We start from the raw sequence: 23052 nt of genomic DNA on the forward strand, positions 1-23052 counted from the left end.
TTCTAGCAATTCTCCTGCCGCAGTCTCTCGAATAGCTGGGATTACAGGTGCATACCACCATGCTCAGCTATTTTTTTTTTTTTGTATTTTTAGTACAGATGGGGTTTCAACAAGTTGGCCTGGTTGGTTTCGAACTCCTGACGTCAAGTGGTCCCTCTGCCTCAGCCTCCTGAAGTGCTAGGATTACAGGCCAACTATTCTTGAATTTTGTAAGGACTTGATAATTTAAGAATAAGGTAATTCTCTGACATTATAAAAAAAAAGTCTAACCTAAACCAACAGCCAACATCAGAGCCAACTACTATGAACCAGTAGAAACATTTCTATTAAGTGAAACACTATAGACATTTCCATTAAAATCAGAAGCAAGACAAGGACTCCTGCTAGTACCGCTATTATTTAACATTATCCCAAAAGTTCTAGCCAATACAATCAGGTTTGAAATAAAAAAACAAAAAACAAAAACAAAAACAGTTTTGTTCTTTAAAAGGAAATAAAGTTATCATATGGGAGCTGATGTGATTAATTTCCAAAATAATCCAAGAGAAGCAACTGGAAAACTATTAGAAATGAGAGTAGGCCGGGCGCGGTGGCTCACACCTGTAATCCCAGCACTTTGGGAGGCCAAGGCGGGTGGATCACGAGGTCAGGAGATCGAGACCATCCTGGTCAACATTGTGAAACCCCGTCTCTACTAAAAATACAAAAAATTAGCTGGGCATGGTGGCGCGTGCCTGTAATCCCAGCTACTCAGGAGGCTGAGGCAGGAGAATTGCCTGAACCCAGGATGCGGAGGTTGCGGTGAGCCGAGATCGCGCCATTGCACTCCAGCCTGGGTAACAAGAGCGAAATTCCATCTCAAAAATAAATAAATAAATAAATAAATGAGAGTTAAGCATAGACACACAAAATCAAAAATGTTCCTGCCTACCAGTAATAACTAGTTTGAAAATATAATAAGAAATAATATAATAAACTACAAACTATTCAGGGATAATCTTGATGAGAAATATGTGAGCTACATATGCATGCATGTGAGCAACTAAGGAACATAAAAGAAAATGAATACATTAATATATCATATATTTTCCTGGATGACAGACTCAATGTTGTGATGATGTCCAATTTTAGTTTTATAGTAATTCCAATCAAAATCCTGAATAGGATTTTGATAAGAACCCGACAAAAACATTCTAAGTTCATTTGGAGGAAAAAATTGTTGAGACTAGCTAAGAAAAAAAATGTTGGTAATGTACTAGGCTGCAGAGATAGCAAAGGAAATCTGGCTTACTAACTGTTAGAAATATAAAGGTATGAAACTGGTGGAAAACCCAATAGAGAGATCAATGAATAATACAAGCTGAAAAAATAAATCCTAGCATATATGAGAATTTATGTATGTTAAAAGTATAATAGCAATAATCATAAGGAAATAGTTATTTGACAAATGGTACTCAAATTAATGACCCTCTAGGGGAAAATATAAGCTATAGCTCTACTTCATACTAGTCACAAAATGAATTTTTGATGGACTGACAAGTTAAATATTTTTAAAACTATTTAAAAACTGGATCATCTATCTAACCTTAGAATGGGAAATGCCTTTTAAAGTGTAAAAGCAATGGAAGAAATTACCATGATCTGAAGTGGGTTTGGAAATCAATTTGACCAATAAAAATGTAAAACCAGTCTATATCAAAAGCATCATCAAAAAGTTAAAAACAATCTCGGTAAAACATTTACTGCAAAAGTGATAAAGGATTAAGATTCTTTATATATGTAAAACTCACACAAATCAACAAGGGAAACACCCGTACATCAAAACTCAGCAGAAACCCTGAGTTGACAATCTACAGAATAAAATATATAAATAATTAATAAACTTAAGTAATAACCATATTATGCATATGTTCCAAATTATCTATAATGATATTTGAAAGAAGAAAAAAAAACTGACACAAAAGGCAAGAGGGAAAAAAAAAGAGAAGCGACCAGTGATACGTGAAGTGTGTTGGGGGTACTGGGGGGTGAGGGGAGGTCTGGTTACACTAAAACACAGTCCTTTATCCTATCCCTTAGATTTTCAAAAGGAAATCTTATTTGTTAATATCTGGTGAGGCAGATAGTTTATATTTTGGGACTGGGTAGGTTCCCTAAGGTGATTGAGACATGTAACGTTTTTCCAGGTTAGTAGCAGGACAATAAGCGCAAAACCATCTCTAAGGATATACCTGTTTTACTCAAACCTAAGTAAGGAAAAGAATTCTGTGGCTTGGATGACAAAGACACTGGTAGATAGCTCTTCAGGAAAGTACCATTCACATCAGCCAAATGAGTCAAAAGAAAATCGCTCAGATTCAACAAGATATATAACAGCACTGCATGTACAGACACAATACAACAAACAACTCTGATGCTGCTATATGAGCATTCAAAGAGAAGAAGAGCCAAGAACAAGGAGGATAAGAGGCCTTCAGAGGCAGAAGGCTGCCAGGCTGGAATTCTAGGAGTTGGAGATACTAGAGATCAAAAGAACAAGATGCCCAAGGTTGCTGTGGTAGTGGGCCAGGTAGAAACCCCTTCTCATTTTGGCTCCACACTCTGGATGCATGCTTTCCACTGAGGCAGCCTTTCCAGCAACAGGCTGCAGCAGTAGGACTTAGCAAGTCACATGTCAACTGAGATACATATAAATGAAGCATTCCAGGACCCAGACATAACACTGTGGTAGTATCATTCCCTCTTGTCAAGTGTACCATGGGAACCGTGTGGGGAATCCTGTCCCTTACCCACCCCAATGGGAGTTGCCAGCCTTTGCCCAGCACAGGACATGCAGCCTGCTGCACACATCATACCCCTTTCCTATAGTGACTGGGCATGCCTCCAGGAAGAACATGCTGGCCCCTGCTTAGCTAGAAAGCTGGCAAACTCATATGTGGCTGGCACAGCAAAGGGCCCATAGAGAAAGCAAAGGAGATAGGTAAACGATGCTAATCAGCAAACCCACAGAAACACACCGGCATAAAACCATAGCAGTGTTCATTCGTGTATACTGAGACTTATGGAATTTTAAATAAGATGCTTTCATACTTTTAACAATTTAAACAGTAATTGGATAGAAAATACTCATTTCAACAACACGAGGTAGTGATTAGAAACATGGGCTCTGGAGTGAGAGAGACTGTATCAAATCCTACATGTACCACATGCAAAAGACATCCAGTCACTTAAATTTTCTGAGCCTCAATTCTGTTGACCAACCTACTATTAATAGTACCAGTACTATTAGTACTTCTCACACAATTTTCTTAGAAGGATTAAATAAAATAATCAATGTTAAGTGTTTCCCACCATGCCCAGGCACACAGTAAACCTGATTATGTCATGATCACTGGCAAGAAAAGGAAGAATAGGAATCCTGACTCTGCCACTAAGTAATCTTAGCCAAGTTATGTAATATTTCTTGGTCCCCTATTGCTCTATTTGTAGTATGGATAATGTATTCCCTATCCCCTAACACTATTTTAAGAATTAGATGAGAAAATTTAAAGCAAAGTACTTTGAAAACAGTAAAGAACAATACTAATGTAAAATGGAATTATTTTAAGGGCTCTGTACATTTTAAAATACTGATTTTTAACTCAACATGTTATTTCCACACAACGGAATAATATGCACCCATTAAAAATGGTGCGTATCAGCCAGGCGTGGTAGCTCATGACTGTAATCTCAGCACTTTGGGAGGCTGAGGCAGGAGGATAACTAGAGGCTAAAAGTTTCAGCCCAGGTTTCCGTGCCAATAGCACTCACGCAAATATGGTGAACGTTCCTAAAACCCACCGGACTTTCTGTAAAAAGTGTGGCAAGTACCAACCCCACTAAGTGACACAGTCCAAGAAGGGCAAGGATTCTCTGTGTGCCCAGGGAAAGCAGCGTTATGACAGGAAGCAGAGTGGCTATGGTGGGCAAACTAAGCCAATTTTCCAGAAAAAGGCTAAAACTACAAAGAAGATTGTGCTAAGGCTTGAGTGCGTTAAGCCCAACTGCAGATCTGAGAGAATGCTGGCTGTTAAAAGATGCAAGAATTTTGAACTGGGAAGAGATAAGAAGAGAAAGAGCCAAGTGATCCAGTTCTAAGTGTCATCATTTCTTTTATGAAGACAATAAAATCTTGAGTTTATGTTAAAAAAAAGTTTCAGACCAGTCTGGACAACATAATGAGACCCCGTCTCTACAATAATAATAATGATAATAATTAGCTAGGCATAGTGCTGTATGTCTATGGTCTCAGCTAGTTGAGAGGCTGAGGTGGGAGGATCACTTAAGGCCAGCCAGCCAAGGCTCATGTGAGCCGTGAATGCACGACTGCACTCCAACCTGGGCAACAGGGCAAGATGTGGTCTCAAAAACAAAGAAAATAATGTTGTGTATCATAAAAACTTGGATGACTCTCTAGGGAATTATGCTAAGTGATTTTTAAAAAGTCAGCCCAAAGATAATATAACTATATCTACACAAGATTCATAAAATAGCAAAAATTGTATATATGAAGAATAGATTCATGGTTGCCAGAGATCAGGGATGGGGTTCAGATATGTAGATGATGGGTGTGGCTATAAAAGAATGACAGAGGCTAGGCACAGTGGCTCACACCTGTAATCCTACCACTTTGGGAGGCCAAGGTGGGTGAATTGCTTGAGCTCAGGAGTTCGAGACCAGACTGGGCAAGTCAGTGAAACCCCATCTCTACAAAAAAATTAATTAAAAAATTAGCTGGGCATGGTGGTGTGTGCCTGTAGTCCCAGCTACTCGGGAGGCTGAGGCAGGAGAATCACTTGAACCCAGGAGACAGAGGTTCCAGTGAGCCGACATTGGGCCACTGCACTCCAGCTTGGATGACAGAGCAAGACTCCTTCTCCAAAAACAAAAAACAAAAAACAAAAAAAAGAATGACAGAAGAGATCCGGATGGTGATGGAACTGTTCTGCTTTATCAGACTGTATCAATGTAACTATCCTAGCAGTGATATTGTAGTATAGTTTTGCCAGAGGTTACCAGTGAAGGAAACTAGGTAAAGGGTACACGAGATTTCTCTGTGTTTTTTCTTGTATTATTTTTTCTACATTATTATATTTAATAGACAACAGGTCTTCAATAAATTCATGTGATATCATATTATTAAAAAAACTATGCATGGATTTCAAAATTTTTTGCATCAAAATAGACTCATGCTACTTTTTTTTTTTTTTTTTTGAGACAAATTCTCACACTGTCATCCAGGCTGGAATGCAGTGGCCCTAACTTGGCTCATCACAACCTCTGCCTCCCAGGTTCCAGAGATTCTCCTGCCTCAGCCTCCCAAATAGCTGGGATTACAGGCATGCACCACCATGCCCGGCTAATTTTTGTATTTTTTTTTTTTTAGCAGAGACGGGGTTTCACCATATTGACCAGGCTGGTTTCGAACTCCTGACCTCGTGATCCACCCACCTCGGCCTCCTAAAGTGCTGGGATTACAGGCATGAGCCACCACGCCTGGCCATGCTAACTTATTCTAACATGTCTGAACAGGATCTAGTTTGAAGCACTAAGAAGGATAACACACCAGTTTGAAATGAGCCCCTATAAGAACAACAAGAATTCTGCTAAAATTGAAGCAAGAACAACATCAAATTTATAGTGAAGCTTGGGTGGAAGGATGGTGGAATCATTTATGCTTTATGAAAAGTTTATAGAGACAATGCCCTGAAGAAATCAGCAGTTTACAGAATAACTCATTTTAAGAAAGGGCGAGAAGATGTCAACAATGAAGCCTGCAGTGGCAGACCACCTACATCAATTTGTATCTTATTCATGTCTTGATTGAAGAAGACCAATGATTAACAGCAGAAATGATAGCCAACACCACAGACATCTAAACTGCCTCAGCTTACACAATTCTGACTGAAAAATTAAAGATGAGCAAACTTTCTACATGATGGGTCCCAAAACAATTGCACCCAGATCAGCTGCAGATGAGAACAGAGCTTTCAATGGGAATTTTAAACAGCCGGGATAAAGATTCTGAAGCATGTCTTTGAAGAATTGTAACAGGAGATGGAACATGATCCTGAAGACAAAGCACAATCATAGCAATGTCTACCAAGAGATGAAAGTGGTCCCGTCAAAGTAAAAGTGGACCAGTCAAGAGCAAAGGTCATGGCAGCAAGTTTTGGGGATGCTCAACACATTTTGCTTGTTGATGTTTTCGAGAATCAAAGGACGATAACACCTACCTATTATGACAGTGTTTTGCGAAAGTCAGCCAAAGCTTTAGTGAAAAAATGCCCAAGAAAGCTTCACCTGGGAATACTTCTTGATCAGGAAAATGCTTCTGCTCATTCCTCTTATCAAACAAGGGCAATTCTGTGAAAGTCTCAATGAGAAATCATTAGTCAATCACCTCAAAGTCCTGATGTGGCTCCTTCTGACTTATTTTTGTTTCTTAAACTATATATATACATATATCTTAAAGGGCCTCTTTAGTTAATAATGTAAAAAAGAATGCATTGACATAGTTACATTCCCAGTACCCTCAGTTCTTTAGGGACGAATTAAATGGCTGGTGTCTTGACGTTCCTTGAGTTTATGTTGAGAAATAAAATTTATATTTTTTATCTTTATCTTTAATTCCATTTTCTGTGAACTTTTTGAAATCTCCTCATATTCTATACTTATCTCAAAATATAAAGTTTAATTTTATTTTTTATTCTGTTTTTTGAGGAGAAGTTTCACTATTGTTACCCAGGCTGAAGTGCAATGGCACAGTCTCCGCTCACTGCAACCTCCACCTCCTGGGTTCAAGCAATTTTCCTGCCTCAGCCTCCCGAGTAGCTGAAATTACAGGCACCCGCCACCACACCCAGCTAATTTTTTGTATTTTTAGTAAAGATAGGGTTTTTCACCATGATGGCCAGACTGGTCTCAAACTCCTGACCTCAGGTGATCCACCTGCCTTGGCCTCCCAAAATGCTGGGAATACAGGCATGAGCCATTGTACCCAACCTAAAGTTTAATTTTAAAATCATGTCATGATTCAAAGGATTGCAGTAGCTCCACAGCAATAGATCCTAACCAGATTGAAATGTCTGAAAGGACATACATAGAATTCAGAATCTGGATGGCAAGGAAGCTCAATGTGACTTCAGAGAAAGTTGAAACCCAAACCGCGAAAGCCAGTAAAATGACCCAAGAGTTGAAAGACAACATAGCTATTTTAAGAAAGAGCAAAACAGAACTGCTAGAATTGAAAAACTTCACTACAGAAGTTTCAAAATACAATTGGAAGCATTAACAACACATCAGACCAAGCTGAGGAAAGAATTTCAGAGCTCAATGGTCCTTTAAATTAACCCAGTCAGACAAGAATAAAGAAAAAAGAATTTTAAAACATGAACAAAACCCTCAAGAAATATGGGACTATGTAATAAGACTAATCCCTAAGACTCACTGGCATTCCTGAGAGAGAAAGAAACACAGTGAGCAACTTGGAAAATATATTTAAGGATATAGTTCATGAAAATTTCTCCAATCTTGTTAGAGACGACAACTTGCAAATTAAAGAAATTCAGAGAACTGCAAGATACTATACAAGATGACCATCCACAAGACACATAGTCATCAGACTTTCCAAGGTCAATGAAAAAGAAAAAATCTTAAAGGCAGCTAGAGAAAAGGGTCAGATCACTTACAAAGGGAATCCCATCAGGCTAACAGCAGACTTCTTAGCAGAATCCTTACAAGCCAGAAGAGATTGGGGGCCTATTTTCAGCATCCTTAGAAAAAAGAAATTCCAACCAAGAATTTCATATCCCACCAAACTAAGCTTCATAAGAGGAGAAATAAAATCTTTTCTAGACAAGCAAATGCTAAGAGAATTCATTACCACTAAACCAGCCTTACAATAGCTCCTTAAGGGAGTTCTAAACATAGAAACGAAACAATGATACCTGCTACCACAAAAACACATGTAAGTACATAGGCAATACATTCCAAAAAGCAACTACACAATTGAGGCTACAAAGCAACCAACTAACAACATCATGAAAGGAACAAAACCTCATATACCAATATTAGTGTCAAATGTAAACAGTCTAAATGTCCCACTGAAAGGGCACAGAGTGGTAAGATGGATAAAAACAACTAAGACCTAACTGTCTGCTATCTTCTAGAGAAGCTTCTCACATGTGACGACACCCATACGCTCAAATAGATAGAGAAAAATGTATCATGAAAATTAAAAACAAAAAAGAGCAGGGGTCAGTATTCTTATAACAAATAAAAAGACTACAAAGTCAAAATAGTAAAACACGACAAATAAAATTATTACATAATGTTAAAGGGTTCAATTCACCCAGAAGACTTAACTATCCTAAATATATATGCACCCAACATTGGAGCACCCAAATTCATAAAACACATATTCTAAAACCTACAAAAAGACTTAGAAAGCCCACAATAATAATAGGGACTTCAATACTCTACTATGGTGTTAGACAGATCATCAAGGCAGAAAATGAACAAAGAAATTTGGACTTAAATTTGACAGTTCATCAACTGGACCTAATAGACACCTACAGAATACTCCACCTAACAATCACAGAATAAACATTCTTCTCATATGCACATGGAACATACTCTAAGATCAAACATATGTGTGGCAATAAAATAAGTCTCAATAAATTCAAAAATCTTGAAATCATTCCAAGCATACTCTTGTTCCACAGTGTAATAAAAATAGAAATCAATACCAAGAAGAACTCTCAAAAAAAACCACACAATTACATGGAGATTAAACAACTTGTTCCTGAATGATTTAGGGATAAACAATGAAAATTAAGGCAGAAATCAAAAAATTCTTCAAAATTAATAAAAATATAGGAACAACATATGAAAATCTCTAGGATCCAGTAAAAATAGTATTAAGAGGAAAATTTATAGAGCTAAATGCATACATCAAAAAGTTAGAAAGACCTCAAATTGGCAAGCTAAAGTTGTACCTAGAAGAACTAGAAAACAAGAACTAATTCCAAAGCAAGCAGAAGAAAAAACTAAAACCAGAGCAGAACTGAATGAAACTGAGACCCAAAAAATCCATACCATGGATCAATTAAAAAAAAAAAAGGTGGTTATTGGCCAGGTACAGTGGCTGATGCCTGTAATCCCAGCACTTTGGGAAGCTGAGGCGGGTAGATCACGAGGTCAAGAGATCGAGACCACCCTGGCCAACATGGTGAAACCCCGTCTCTACTAAAAATACAAAAATTAGCCAGGCGTGGTGGTGGGCACCCATAATCCCAGCTACTCGGGAGGCTGAGGCAGGAGAACTGGGAGGCGGAGCTTCCAGTGAGCCGAGATTGCCCCATTGCACTCCATCCTGGGCGACAGAGCAAGACTCCATCTCAAAAAAAAAAAGAGGTGGTTATTTGAAAGGATAAACAAGATCTCTAAACTTATAGCTAGATTAACAAAGAAAAAAAGAGAGAAGACCCAAATAAGCACAATCAGAGATGACAAATGTGACATTACAACTAATCCCAAAGAAATACAAAAGAACTTCAGAGACTACTATGAACACTTCTATGCCCACAAATTTAAAAATCTAGAGAAAATGAATGGATTCCTGGAAACACAGAACCCCCCAAGAATGAATCAGGAAGAAACTGAAACCTTGAACAAATAACGAGTTCTGAAATTGAATCAGTAATTTTAAAAACACATAAAAAAACAAACAACAACAACAACAACAAAAACCTACCAATCAAAAGAAGCCATGGACCAGACAGATTCACAGCCAAATTCTAACAAATGAATAAAGAAGAAAGAGCTGGCACCAATCTTACTGAAATGATTAAAAAAAAAAAATCAAGAGGAGAGACTCTTCCCTAAATCATGCTACAAAGCCAACATCACCTTGATATCAAATTCTGGCAAAGACATAATGAAAAAATAAAACTATAGGCCAATATCCCTGATGAACATAGACATAAAAATCCTCAACATTATACTAGCAAACTGAATCCAGCAGCACATCAAATAGTTAACTCACCACAATCAAGTAGGCTTCATTCCTGGGATGCAAAGTTGGTTCAACATATGCAAATCAGTAAATGTGATTTGACACATTAACAGAATTTAAAACGAGGACCATATGATCATCTCAATAGTCATAGAAAAAGGTTTTGATATAATCCAACTTCCCTTCATGATAAAAACCCTCAACAAGCTAAACATTGAAAGAATATACCTCAAAATAATAAGAGCAATCTATGAAAAACCCACAGTCAAGATCATACTGAATGAGCAAAAGCTGGAAGCATTCCCCTAGAGAAATGGAACAAGACAAGGATGCCCACTCTCACCACTCCTATTCAACATAGTACTGGAAGGCCTAGCCAGAGAAATCAGGCAAGAGGAACAAATAAAAGGCATCCAAATAGGAAAAGAAGAATTCAAACTATCTCTCTTCACTGATGATACAATTCTATACCTAGAAAACCCTAAAGACTTCAACAAAAGGCTCATAGAACTGTTAAACGACTTCAGTGAAGTTTCAGGATACAAAATCATATACAAAAATCAGTAGCATTTCTATATACCAATAACATTCAAGCTGAGAACCAAATAAAGAATGTAATCCCATTGACAACAGCTACAAAAAAATAAAATGCATAGGAATACATCCAGCCAAGGAGATAAAAGATCTTTACATGAACTACAAAATACTGCTGAAAGAAATAATAGCTGATACAAACAAATGGAAAAATATTAGATTCTCGTGGATAGAATAATCAACACCTTTCAAATGGCCATCCTACCTGAAGCAATCTACAGATTTAGCACTATTCCTATCAGACTACCAAAGTCATTCATCACAGAATTAGAAAAAAACTATTCTAAAATTCACACATAACCAAAAAAGAGCCCAAATAGCCAACTTAGTAATCCTAAGCAAAAAGAACAAACCCAGAGGCACCACATTACCTGACTTCAAACTACACTACAAGGCTATAGTAACCAAAACAGTAGGGTACTGGTACAAAAACAGATACAAAGACTAAAGGAATAGGATAGAGAACACAAAAATAAAGCCATACACCTACAACTATCTGATGTTCAGCAAAGTCAACAAAAGTAAACAATGGGGAAAGGACTCCCTATTAAATAAAGGGTGCTGAGAAAACTGGCTGTCCATGTGCAGAAGAATGAAAGTGTACTCCTTCCTATCACAATATATAAAAATTAACTCAAGATGAATTAAACATTTAAATGTAAGATCTCAAACTATAAAAATCCTAAAAGAAAACCTGGAAAATACCTTCTTGACATTGGTCTTGGCAAGGAATTTATACCTAAGTCCTCAAAAGCAACGATAACAAAAACAAAAATTGGTAAGTGGGATCTAATTAAACTAAAGAGTTTCTGCACAGCAAAAGAATCTATCAACATAGCAAAGAGACAAGATACAGAATGGGAAAAAACACTCACAAACTATGCATCTATATACTATAACAAAGACCTAATAACCCAAATCTATAAGAAACTTAAACAAATCAACAAGCAAAAAACAAATAACCTGACTAAAAAGTGGGCAAAGGAGTGAACAGACACTTCCCAAAAGAAGGCATATAAGCAGCCAACAAGCACATGAAAAAAATCTCATTATTACTAATAGTTAGAGAATTGTAAATCAAAACCACAACGATGCCAGGTGTGGTGGCTCACATGTGTAATCCCAGCACTTTGGGAGGCTGAGGAAGGTGGATCACCTGAAGTCAGGAGTTCAAGACCAGCTTGACCAACATGGTAAAACCCCATCTCTACTAAAAATGTAAAAATTAGCCAGGCATGATGACACATGCCTGTAGTTCCAGCTGCTTGGGAGGCTGAGGCAGGAGAATCACTTGAACCCAGGAAGAGGACTTTGCAGTGCGCTGAGATTAGGCCACTGTACTCCAGCCTGGGCATCAGAGTGAGATTCTGTCTCAAAGAACAATAACAACAACAAAAACAAAAAACCACAATGAAATATCACCTCATATCAATCAGAATGGCTATCATTAAAAACCTGAAAAATGACATGCTGGTGGGGCTGTAGAGAAAAAGGAATGCATAAACACTGTTGGTGGGAATGTAAATTAGTTTATATCCACTGTGGAAGGCAGCTTGGAGAGTTCTCAAAGAACTAAAAGTAGAACTACCACTTAGCCCAGCAATCCCATTACTGGGTATATACCCAAAGGAAAATAAATCATTCTACCAAAAAGATACATCTACCAATAGTAAAGACATGGAATCAACCTAGATGCCTATCAACGGTGGACTGGATAAAGGAAATATGGTACGTGTACACCATGGAATAGTATGCAGCCACAAAAATAATGAAATCCCTCCCTTCACAGCAACATGGATGCAGCTGGAGGCCATTACCGTAAGCTAACTAACACAGAAACAGAAAATCAAATACCACATGTTTGCATTTGTGAGTGGAAGCTAAACACTGGATACACATGGATAAGGAAAAACAAACCAGGCATAGTAGCTCATGCCTATAATTCCAGCTCTTTGGTAGGAGAATCGTTTGTGCCCAGGAGTTTAAGACCAGCCTGGGCAACATGGAAAGACCCCATCTCTACAAAAACTAAAATAATTAACTAGGTGTCATAGCTCTTGCCTGTAGTCCCAGCTACTTGGGAGGCTGAGGCAGGAGGATCACTTGAGTCCAAGAGGTCGAGGCTATAGCGAGCTGTGTTCTCACTACTGCACTCCAGCCCGGGCACCAGAGTGAGAATCTATCTCAAAAAAAATAATAATAAAAGTAAAATTTAAAAAAAGATAAAAACCACAGACAATGGGGACTATAAGAGAGGGAAGGGAAGGAGGATAGCAAGGGCTGAAAAACTACCTATTGAGTAGTATGATCATCACTACCTGGGTAACAGGTTAAATCATGCCCCAAACCTCAGCATTGTGCAAAGTACCCTTGTAACAAATCTGTACATGTAACCCTTGGATCTAGAAGAAAAATTGGGAAAAAAAAAAAAAAGACAAAATAAAAGAATAAATACTTGTCCTTGAGAGATTAGGGAAAAAAAACAAACAGGAAGACAGAATTACTGAAGATAAAAGCTGAAAATTTAGTAGAAAAAAATAAACAAAATAAGGTAGAATAAATAAATCAAAAACATGGTTCTATGTAGCAACCAAAAATAGATAAATGCCTAACTTCATTAAAATATAGAGGAGAGAACACAAAAACAGACAAGATCAAGTCCAAGATAAAGATGCATGACTACAGATGAGGAGATCAAAAACTATAAAATAGAGGATACTACATGCTCAACTAAATTTTTGGCAACAAATTTGAAAATTTAGAAGAAATGTATAATTTCCTAGCAAAATACAAACGACCAAAATTGACCCAAAAAGACTTGAATAGATTACCACAGAACACATCAGAAAGGTGATTAAGGGTCTACCCATTGAAAAAAGGCATCAAGACCAGATGATAAAGGTTTTAATTTTTCTTTTTTTTAAACAGAGTCTCGCTCTGTCACTCAGGTTGGAATGCAGAGGTGCAATCTCGGCTCACTGCAACCTCCATTTCCCAAGTTAAAGCAATTTTCCTGCCTCGGCCTCTGAGTAGCTAGGATTATAGGTGATAGGCACCTGCCACCATGCCCAGCAAATTTTTATATTTTTAGTAGAGACGGGATTTCGCCACGTTGGGCAGGCTGGTCATGAACTCCTGACCTCAGGTGGTCCTCCTGCCTTGGCCTCCCAAAGTGCTGGGATTACAGGCGTGAGCCACAGCCAGGCCAGGATACATAATTTCTAATGGTAAATAAAGTATTCCAGGCAAGAGAAAAAGAAGGAACATTCTGCAGTATATTTTACATAGCTACTATAACTTTAATCCTTAAATTTGTTTTTTTTTTTGAGAGATGGAGTCTTGCTCTGTAGCCCAAGCTGGAGTTTGGCAGCATAGCTCACTGCAGCCTCGAACTCCTGGGCTCTAGTGATCTTCCTGCCTCAGCCTCTCAAGTAGCTGGGACTACAGGCACACACCACCATGCCTTGCTAATTTTTATTTTAAATTTTTTGTTTTGTTTGTTTTGTTTTGAGACAAAGTCCCAGTATGTTGTCCAGGCTGCTCTCGAACTCCTGGCCTCAAGCAATCCTTCTTCCTCAGCCTCCCAAAGTGTTGGATTACAGGCGTGAGCCACCGCACCTGGCCTCAATCCTCAAACTTGATGAAAAGAACACTAAGAAAAACATGACTCTAATCTCAGGAATATTGAAGCAAGATTGTAAATAAAATGTTGACAAATAGGAGATCCAAGATGGCTGATCACTAGCAGCTCGGGCTCGTAGTTCCCAGTGAAAGCGCAGAGAACGAGAGGACGCCACACTTTCAGACGAATATTTGTTGCTCACGGACCAGGAGATTCCCAGCAGAGGAGCCCCACGTGTCGCCAGGGCAACTCTTGTGGCCGGCGCGGCAGTTTTGCTGGTGCCTTAGCGTGCCAGTTTTTGGTCTGGAGACTCCCGGGCAGAAAAGCACCATCAATCTTAACACCGCTATTTTGGCCGGCACAGTGGATTGCTCAGATTTCGGCGCTGGGAATCAACAAGTTGGACGTCTGCTCAGAGACCTAGTTAGAAAGTCGGTAATTACAAAGACAACAGACGGATAAATATATAATGAAGGGAAGAAATCAGCGTAAAAAGGCAGAGAATACTCAAAATCAGAATGCCTCTCCCTCTACAGGGGATCGCAATTCCTCATCAGTAACGGAACAAGGCTTAATGGAGAACGAGTGTGTTCCAATAACAGAAGCAGGTTTCAAAAGGTGGGTGATAAGAAACTTCTGTGAATTAAAAGAACTTGTTCTAACCCAATGCAAAGAAACTAAGAACCTTGAAAAAAGGTTTGACGAAATGTTAACGAGAATGGACAATTTAGAGAGGAATATAAGTGAATTGATGGAGCTGAAAAACACAACACAAGAACTTTGCGAAGCATGCACAAGTTTAAACAGTCGAATTGATCAAGTAGAAGAAAGGATATCAGATGTCGAGGACCAGCTCAGTGAAATGAAATGAGAAGACAAGATTGGATAAAAAAGGATAAAAAGGAATGAGCAAAGTCTCCAGGAAATATGGGACTATGTGAAAAGACCTAATTTACGTTTGATAGGTGTACCTGAATGTGATGAAGAGAATGAATCCAAGTTGGAAAATACTCTTCAGGATATCATTCAGGAAAACTTTCCCAACCTGGCAAGGCAGGGTAATATTCAACTCCAGGTAATACAGAGAACACCACAAAGATCTTCTTCAAGAAGACCAACCCCAAGGCACATAATCGCCAGATTTATTAGGGTTGAAATGAAGGAGAAAATACTCAGGGCAGCTGGAGAGAAAGGTCAGGTTACCCATAAAGGGAAACCTATCAGACTTACAGCAGATCTCTCAGCAGAAACCCTACAAGCCAGAAAAGAGTGGGGACCAATATTTAACATCCTTAAAGAAAAGAACTTTCAACCCAGAATTTCCTATCCAGCCAAACTAAGCTTTATAATCGAAGGAAAAATTAAACCTTTTGCGAACAAACAAGTACTTAGAGAGTTCACCACCACCAGGCCTGCTTTACAAGAGCTTCTGAAAGAAGCACTATACATATAAAGGAACAACCAATATCAGCCTTTCCAAAAATATATCAAAAAGCAAAGAACATTAACACAACGAAAAATTTACACTAACTAATGGGCAAAACAGCCAGCTAGCGTTAAATGCCAGTATTAAAGTTATATATATTCTAATCGGATAAAAAGCCAAAACCCATTGGTACGCTGCATCCAGACCCATCTCACACGCAATGATACACAAAGACTCAAAACAAAGAGAAGGAGGAAGATTTATCAACCAATCAGAGAGTAAAAATAAACAAATAAATAAAAAGCAGGAGATGCAATTCTCGCCTCTGATAAAGTAGACTTTAAAGCAACAAAGAGCAAAAGAGGCAAAGAAGGACATTACATAATGGCAAAAGGATCAATGCAACAAGAAGAGCTAAGGATTTTATAGATCAACGAAGACAGAAAATTAACAAGGACATCCAGGACTTGAACTCAGACCTGGAACAAGTAAACTTAATAAACATTTATAGAACTCTCCACTTCAAATACATAAAACATACATTACCACCTCACACCTATTCCATAAGTGACTACATAATTGGAAGTAAATCACTCCTCAGTAATCGCATAGCATTTCATAGGTTTAAATGAAATATTGGTTGGCTGCTCGTTTGTTATTTTGTTCCCTTATTCCTTCCTGTTTACATCAAGTATAATTATTGGTATAAAAGAGGTTTTCAATACCCATTACTAAACTGCGTTCTAGCCTGGGCAAGAAAGCAATACTCCCATTCTCTCTCTCTCTTTCTCTTCCTTTTTCTTCCTCTTCTTTATTCTTTTTCTTTCTTTCTTTCAAAATAATAATAATAATAATATTGACAAATAGAACCCAGCAATATATCAAAATAATAATATACTATGATCAGCAGGGCGTATTTCAATAATGTAAGAGTAGTTCAAACCCAGAAAATCTATCCATGTAATTTACTGTAACAAAAATTTAAAACTCCCAACATGATTAATAGATGTAGAAAAAGCATTAGATAAAATACAGCTACCATTCCTTCTTTTAAAAAATCTTGGCTGGGCACAGTGGCTCACGCCTGTAATCCCAGCTCTTTGGGAGGCCAAGACAGGAGAATTGATTCAAGTCAGGAGATCAAGACCATCCTGGCAACAAAGCAAGACACTGTCTAAATAAATAAATAAATAGATAAATATTTTAAAATCTCTACATAAATGTGAAAACTATTTTAGTATAATAGACTATTTAACAAATACCAACAGCAAATACAAACACAGAAAATATTTCAATTTAAAATCAGTTTTAGGCAAAAGTAGCTTACCAGCACAATTTTTATTTAACTCTGAATTTCTAGCAAATGCAACAAGAAAATGAAATAACTGATATGACTATGGAAAAGAAGGGATAAAACTAAAATAAAATTTACAAGAACAAGAGAATTTGGTATGATAACCAGATAAAAGGTATTTTTAAAAATCAACAATCCTTTCCTATTCTAGCAAAAAGCACTTAGGAATGGAAAGGTGAAAAATATTCCACTCATAATGGGGCGGGGGTGACGGGAGCAATGCTGTTAATTCTTTTTCCTCTTCTTTTTTTTTTGTGGGGTAGAGATGGGGTTTTACCACGTTGTCCAGGATGGTCTCGAACTCCTGAGCTCAAGCAATCTGCCCACCTCAGCCTCCCAAAGTGCTAGGATTACAGGCGTGAGCCACTGTGTCTGGCTGAAAAGCTGTTAATTCTTGAGGAATAAATGCATCAAGAAAGATATAGAGCAGATATGAAGAAAAACATAAATTTAATAGAAACACATAAGATGTGAACAGATGGAAAGAAATACTATTTCTTAGACAAAAGGAGCCATATAACTTAAAAATTGAAATATATACTTAATGCAATTCTAACTAGAATTCCATTAGGGTTTAAGAGAGGAAGGAGAATATAAGTGATCTTAAAATTTGTATGTACAAAAAAGTGATACCAAATAGCCAAGAAAAAAAATTTTTTTTTTTTTTTGAGATGGAGTTTCACTCTGTCACCCAGGCTGGAGTGCAGTGGCACAATCCTGGCTCACTGCAACCTCCACCTACAGGGTTCTACTGATTCTTGCCTCCCGAGTAGCTGGGATCACAGATATGTGACACCACACCCAGCTAATTTTTGTATTTTTAGTAAAGACAAGGTTTCACTATGTTAGCCAGGCTAGTCTCGAACTCCTGACCTCAAGTGATCCGCCCGCCTTGGCCTCCCAAAGTGCTGGGATTGTAGGCGTGAGCCACGGCACCTGGCCCCAGAAAAATAGTTTTTAAGCCTAATGTAACCAAATCTATATGATTTGGGTACACAAATAGACAAACAGAAGAAACAATAGAGAATCCATAAGTAGATCCTAGCATACAAAACACTCAATAGCTGCAAAGGTCACAGGGGAAAACAGAGATAGTTTAATATATTATTCCAACACAACTGGTTACCTATCTTCAAGAAAACTGACCAAGACTGGAAATCCAGAAACTATACAAGAGAAGAGTCATATCTGAATATCAAAACGCAAACAATTATATGGAAATATATTCCATCAACAAAGTCAACATAGGTGGGGCGCAGTGGCTCACATCTGTAATCCCAGCACTTTGGGAGGTGAGGTGGGCAGATCACTTGAGGTCAGTAGTTCGAGACCAGCCTGGCCAACATGGTGAAACCCTGTCTCTACTAAAAAAATAAAAATTTTAAAAAAAACAAAGTCAATATAAATAGATTTGGGAAAGATATCTGCAACGACGACAATAGACAAAGGGCTAAAATCTAAAATATACAAAGAGGTCTTAGAAATTAAGAAAAATATAAACAACCCATACAAAAATGTGCAGATGATATAAATAGACAATTCAAAGAACAAATTTAATTAGACAAAAAATTGAGATAATACTGAAACTCACTAGTAGCCAAGAAACTACATCCATTAGGTTGTCAAAATTACAAAAGAACCATAACACTTATTGCTGATAAGAATATGAAGAAAATAATAATCTCGCATACTACATACAAAAGCAAAAAATGCAGTATAACAGCCTGTTTTTGTAAATCAATATGGCAACATCTGTTAACATATATATTTATATATAAACATTCATATATATCTATATACCTCTACCTACATCTGTATCTATCTAAACTGAAAGTAACAGTATATAAGGGTGTATGAAAAATCATGTTGATTCAGCACTGAATGTAGTGTCAGAAATATGCAAAGAAACTAAATGTTCACTAATAGGGGAATAGTTGAATAAATCATTGTGTATCCATGAAATATTTTACCGATTATAAAAGAATAAGTTTACATCAATAGACTGTGATAGATTTCTATGAGATACTGTAGAATGAAAAAGCAAGATATATTAAAGTATATATAATATTCTATTTCTGTAAAACAATGAACAACAAAACATTCCAAAACTTGTGTGTGTGTGTGTGTGTGTGTGTGTGTGTGTGTATGTATGCATCTGTGTATCTGTGCACATGGTGAAAAATGTGAAAAGATACATACTGTTTTGCTAATGCACAGGGATAGTGTGGAAAGGTAGAGCTAGGAGCTAAAGACAAAAAGGGAAAAGAAAGGACCACTACAAAAAAAAAACCCAAGCAATCTTATTTATGCATTTACATGTCTATGACTGCGCATCAATAAACCAAGTTAAATTTAGAAAAGATACGGTAAACACCTCAATAGACAATATGATCTCTGCTTATTAAGAAAAGTAAGGCAATAAACAAAATTATCTCTTGGTGCTTGGATTAGGGATGGATGATGTTTCTTCCTCACGTCCCTGTGTTTTCCATAATGAGAATTGTTACTTTCATAATAATGAAATGAAACCAATAAATGTTACTTTTAAAAAATTACACTGAATAATTGAGTTCATTCTGGAAAATCAAGGGAGGAAAACAGGGTTAAATACCCCTTTCCCTTAGGAGCTGTCCAAGTAAGAAATGTATGAAATCAGGTTCCATTATCCCTCAATGAGATAAAAGTTACTCACCTAAGGCAAGAGACTAAGTGGCTATTTCAAGGAGCTATTTGAAGCAGGAAATGGGGTCCTTTTTCCCCTACCTAACACTTTAATGACTTAAGTAAATCAGAAAGCCATTTACACCACTCTCAATTATCCAAGAATCTGCTTGGCTCTTTATTTTCTGTTCCCTTCCTCTGGCTTGCGGCCATTTCACTGCTCAGGAACATCACCAAAATGGGGGTCAGGGAAGGAGAAAAGATGAAATTAATTCAGTCGATTTAGCTTCTCATTAGCAACTCTAATAAAAGGTTTGATAAGTGAGGTGGTCACAACTCACGGTTAAAATGAGGGTTCCGGGACTTTTGATAATTTCATGTAAGTAAACTTGCCTTCAGAGAAACACTATTTGCCTGCAATACACTTTAATGAATTTGATGCTTGCTATTTTTATGAAAGTCGGAACTTAACAATAGTTGATATTTTTCTCTGCTCACTTTAATTTGCACTTTAGGGGAAAAAAACACAAAAACATAAGAACAATGCCCTTCAATGTGAAGAACCACATCCTCAGCGGAGCAGTAGGCTCACAAAGCAAAGATTCTTCAGAGAAAGGAAGCTGTCTGGCCCCTAGCATGCTCTCAAGAGAAATTTTAGCAGGGCAGCAACCTTCCAAGAGAGCATGCCTTAGCCATACAACCCCCACTGAGAGGATTTGCTAAAAAGGATTTGACATGGCTTAACAAAAGCCAGGTCTCCACACACAATATTTCCCTGTTTCAGTAGGCCCTCACAGATCTTTGTCCCTTTGGGAAGTCCAGAGACAAAATGGTACAATTCCAAGGTGTTCAAGCAAAAAACAATTTTCTCTTACTTGAAGACAACGATAGCTCCCCGACATGGAGGGCAGGCCAGGAGAAAGATCTGCAATTGAAGAAGAATTAAGAATGGTTAGCAAGAAAAAAATGCCAGACAGAGTGAGACAATGTTACTTTAACAATAACAAACAAAAAATAACCAAAACTCTTAACACAATAATGTAATATAAAAATGTTTAAAGGCAACAGGTAGTTTTCCAAAGTACATGTTTGTATGTGCATGCGTGTGTATGTGTGTATGTTTGCACGTGCGCACACACACGTGAGAAAGAGAGGATGAGAAGACTCAGTATTTCAATGCTTCAGTTTCAATATGACATAAGTAGTCAGTCTTAAATTTAACCCAGGGCAGGTAAAAATAGATTCTGAGCATGGAACATGCACACACATGCCATCTGGTTTGCCTCCCATGGGAGAAGGTGGTTTTATCAATACTCAACATTGCCAAATTTAGCAAATAAAAATACAGATGTCCAGTTAAATTCAAATTCCAGATAAACAATGAATAATGTTTTAGTATAAGGATGTCCTGTATTTATTTTAGCTGGCAACCCTATCAAACTGCCACCCCCAGGTTCCAACCCTCCCTTTGATTGATTCTTTTCTTTCTAAGCATGCCTAGGTGCTTTTACTCTTCCATTCTCCTCCCAGGTCAAACCAAACAAAAAGAACCTTGTCCCAAGAGACAAATCAGTTCCCTGATACCTGGTGTGACCTAGGTCCAGATTACAGCCTTTGGAAACCTGCAGCTGTGGCAGTTTGACCTTCCTCCATGCAATGGTGCTCAAAAATCAGAAGGAACAAAAAAGTCCTATGCAGAGCTTGTTAAACATGCAAATTCCTGGTTTCCCCCATTAAGAATTCTGATTCCCTAAGTATGGGACTCCAGGAATCCTCACGTTTCACAAATGTCCCAGGAGACCGAATCACTCCTGGTAGCCTGAGATGCTGAATTTTTGCCCTTGGACTGAACTACTACAGGAGTCAAAGATGTTCACTAGGACTGAGGATTGACAAAGGAATGAAATTCATGTTGGTAGTTTCTTCACCTGTAGTGACTTCATGGTGTGGTTTAGAAATTGTTGACATGTGTCTTTATGTTGTTGAGAGCTCTTATTAATATAGGATACCTGCATTATGGACTTGTTGGCTTTGTCACATGTATGTTCTTTAGTATGTGGTTCTTCAGTTCTCTCAGAGTGCATATTTAGAAGAAAAGAGTATTATAAGAAAAATCACTATAAGGAAAGACACCTGCACAAATCTTTGCCAATAAGAAGAGGAAGAAGAATGAAAAAGAGAAAGGGTCTTAAAAAATATTCAGCAGTCCATCACCTGCATGATACCTCATCAAATAACCCCTCCAAGGAAATATCCAATAAGAACGTGCCTTTTCCCTTGATCAATTTGATTAAAAATACAAAGCTGAAGGGGAGGGAGGCAGCAAATCATACTGCCACGTATGCACCTATGCAACAACCTTGCATGTTTTTCACATGTACCCCAAAACCTAAAATGCAATAAAAAAAATAAAAAATAAAAAATAAAAAATAAAAAATAAAATACAAAGCCAATGATAATTAGAGGTCTACAATCTTTTGTTGGTAATCCCAAAATCCAAAAAGCTCTAAAAACTGAAAGTTTGTTTTCTTCAAAGCTAATGTGATAGCAAAACACAACTTGAACTGAGGTTAGGCTATTTATAGACTTTATTTCTTCCACTTATAGTGAATATCCATATGTTTCCCATAAAAAATAATAATGTATTTAATTGTGGGATGCTGCCTCAAACCCCACTGGGAGTATATGTAAAAGACTACATGCACTGTACTGCCTTTCTGAAATCCAAAAAATTCTGATTTCTGAAATATATCTGATCTTAATGGTTCTGGATAAGGATTACAGACTTGGAGTTTCAATTACCCAAACCTTGATTTATCCCCACTCCCCACCCCACCCCTCAGGAGCAGTCTAAGAAATAAACAAAACTAATATTCTTTACCCCGATCCAGCAGTAAAGTTACTCACCTTAGGCAAGGGACCAAGTTGGAGGCTGCACATAGTTACCCAGCATCAGGCACATCAAAGGCTACACTCAGAAGCTACAGTACACAGAGAGGAGGCAGGGGCCCCAACCACCTTAGAAAGGTTCTCAATACTTCTGGAGTCACCAGAGTCATGCCAGCAGCCTTCCTGAGCTTCTGGAATACCCAAGACACTTCCAACATGCTAAACAGAGAAGTAAAAATGCGACACTGGGCACCACAGTTAAATCTTACTTTTCTATACCCACAGACAAGAGGAGGTAAGCAGATTTTAGGGGAGATATTTCCCTTATAAGTCCATTTGGCTGATTCTAATCCACAACTTCCCTAGGCTGGAAGCCCAGAAAACTATTAGAACAAGCCTCTAGTTTCAACCCAATTGGTTGTCCTGTTTTCCTCCATCAGTCATGGATC

The 23052-nt window shown here is 37.8% G+C and overlaps 1 protein-coding gene and 1 pseudogene across 12 annotated transcripts in view; one reads left to right on the plus strand and one right to left on the minus strand.

Moving 5' to 3' along the window:
- The window catches only part of TMEM164 (transmembrane protein 164), a 182098-nt gene that overhangs the window by 96810 nt on the left and 62236 nt on the right, over nucleotides 1-23052 (minus strand). For 10 of the 12 annotated variants that reach the window (XM_012451724.3, XM_012451733.3, XM_064361767.1 and 7 more), the window contains one exon: nucleotides 20590-20639. In XM_012451724.3, the coding sequence (XP_012307147.1) occupies nucleotides 20590-20639 (50 nt within the window). Of the gene's footprint in view, nucleotides 1-20589; nucleotides 20640-21723; nucleotides 22507-23052 lie in introns of those variants that run through there. The other 2 variants (XM_012451731.3, XM_012451729.3) reach the window with 2 other exon arrangements.
- Nucleotides 3817-4137, plus strand: LOC105716877 (large ribosomal subunit protein eL42-like; annotated as a pseudogene).

The sequence above is a fragment of the Aotus nancymaae genome, unplaced genomic scaffold (genome assembly GCF_030222135.1).
Source record: "Aotus nancymaae isolate 86718 unplaced genomic scaffold, 86718_ANA_hifiasm-v0.15.2.pri h1tg000004l, whole genome shotgun sequence".
Classification (NCBI taxonomy): domain Eukaryota; kingdom Metazoa; phylum Chordata; class Mammalia; order Primates; family Aotidae; genus Aotus; species Aotus nancymaae.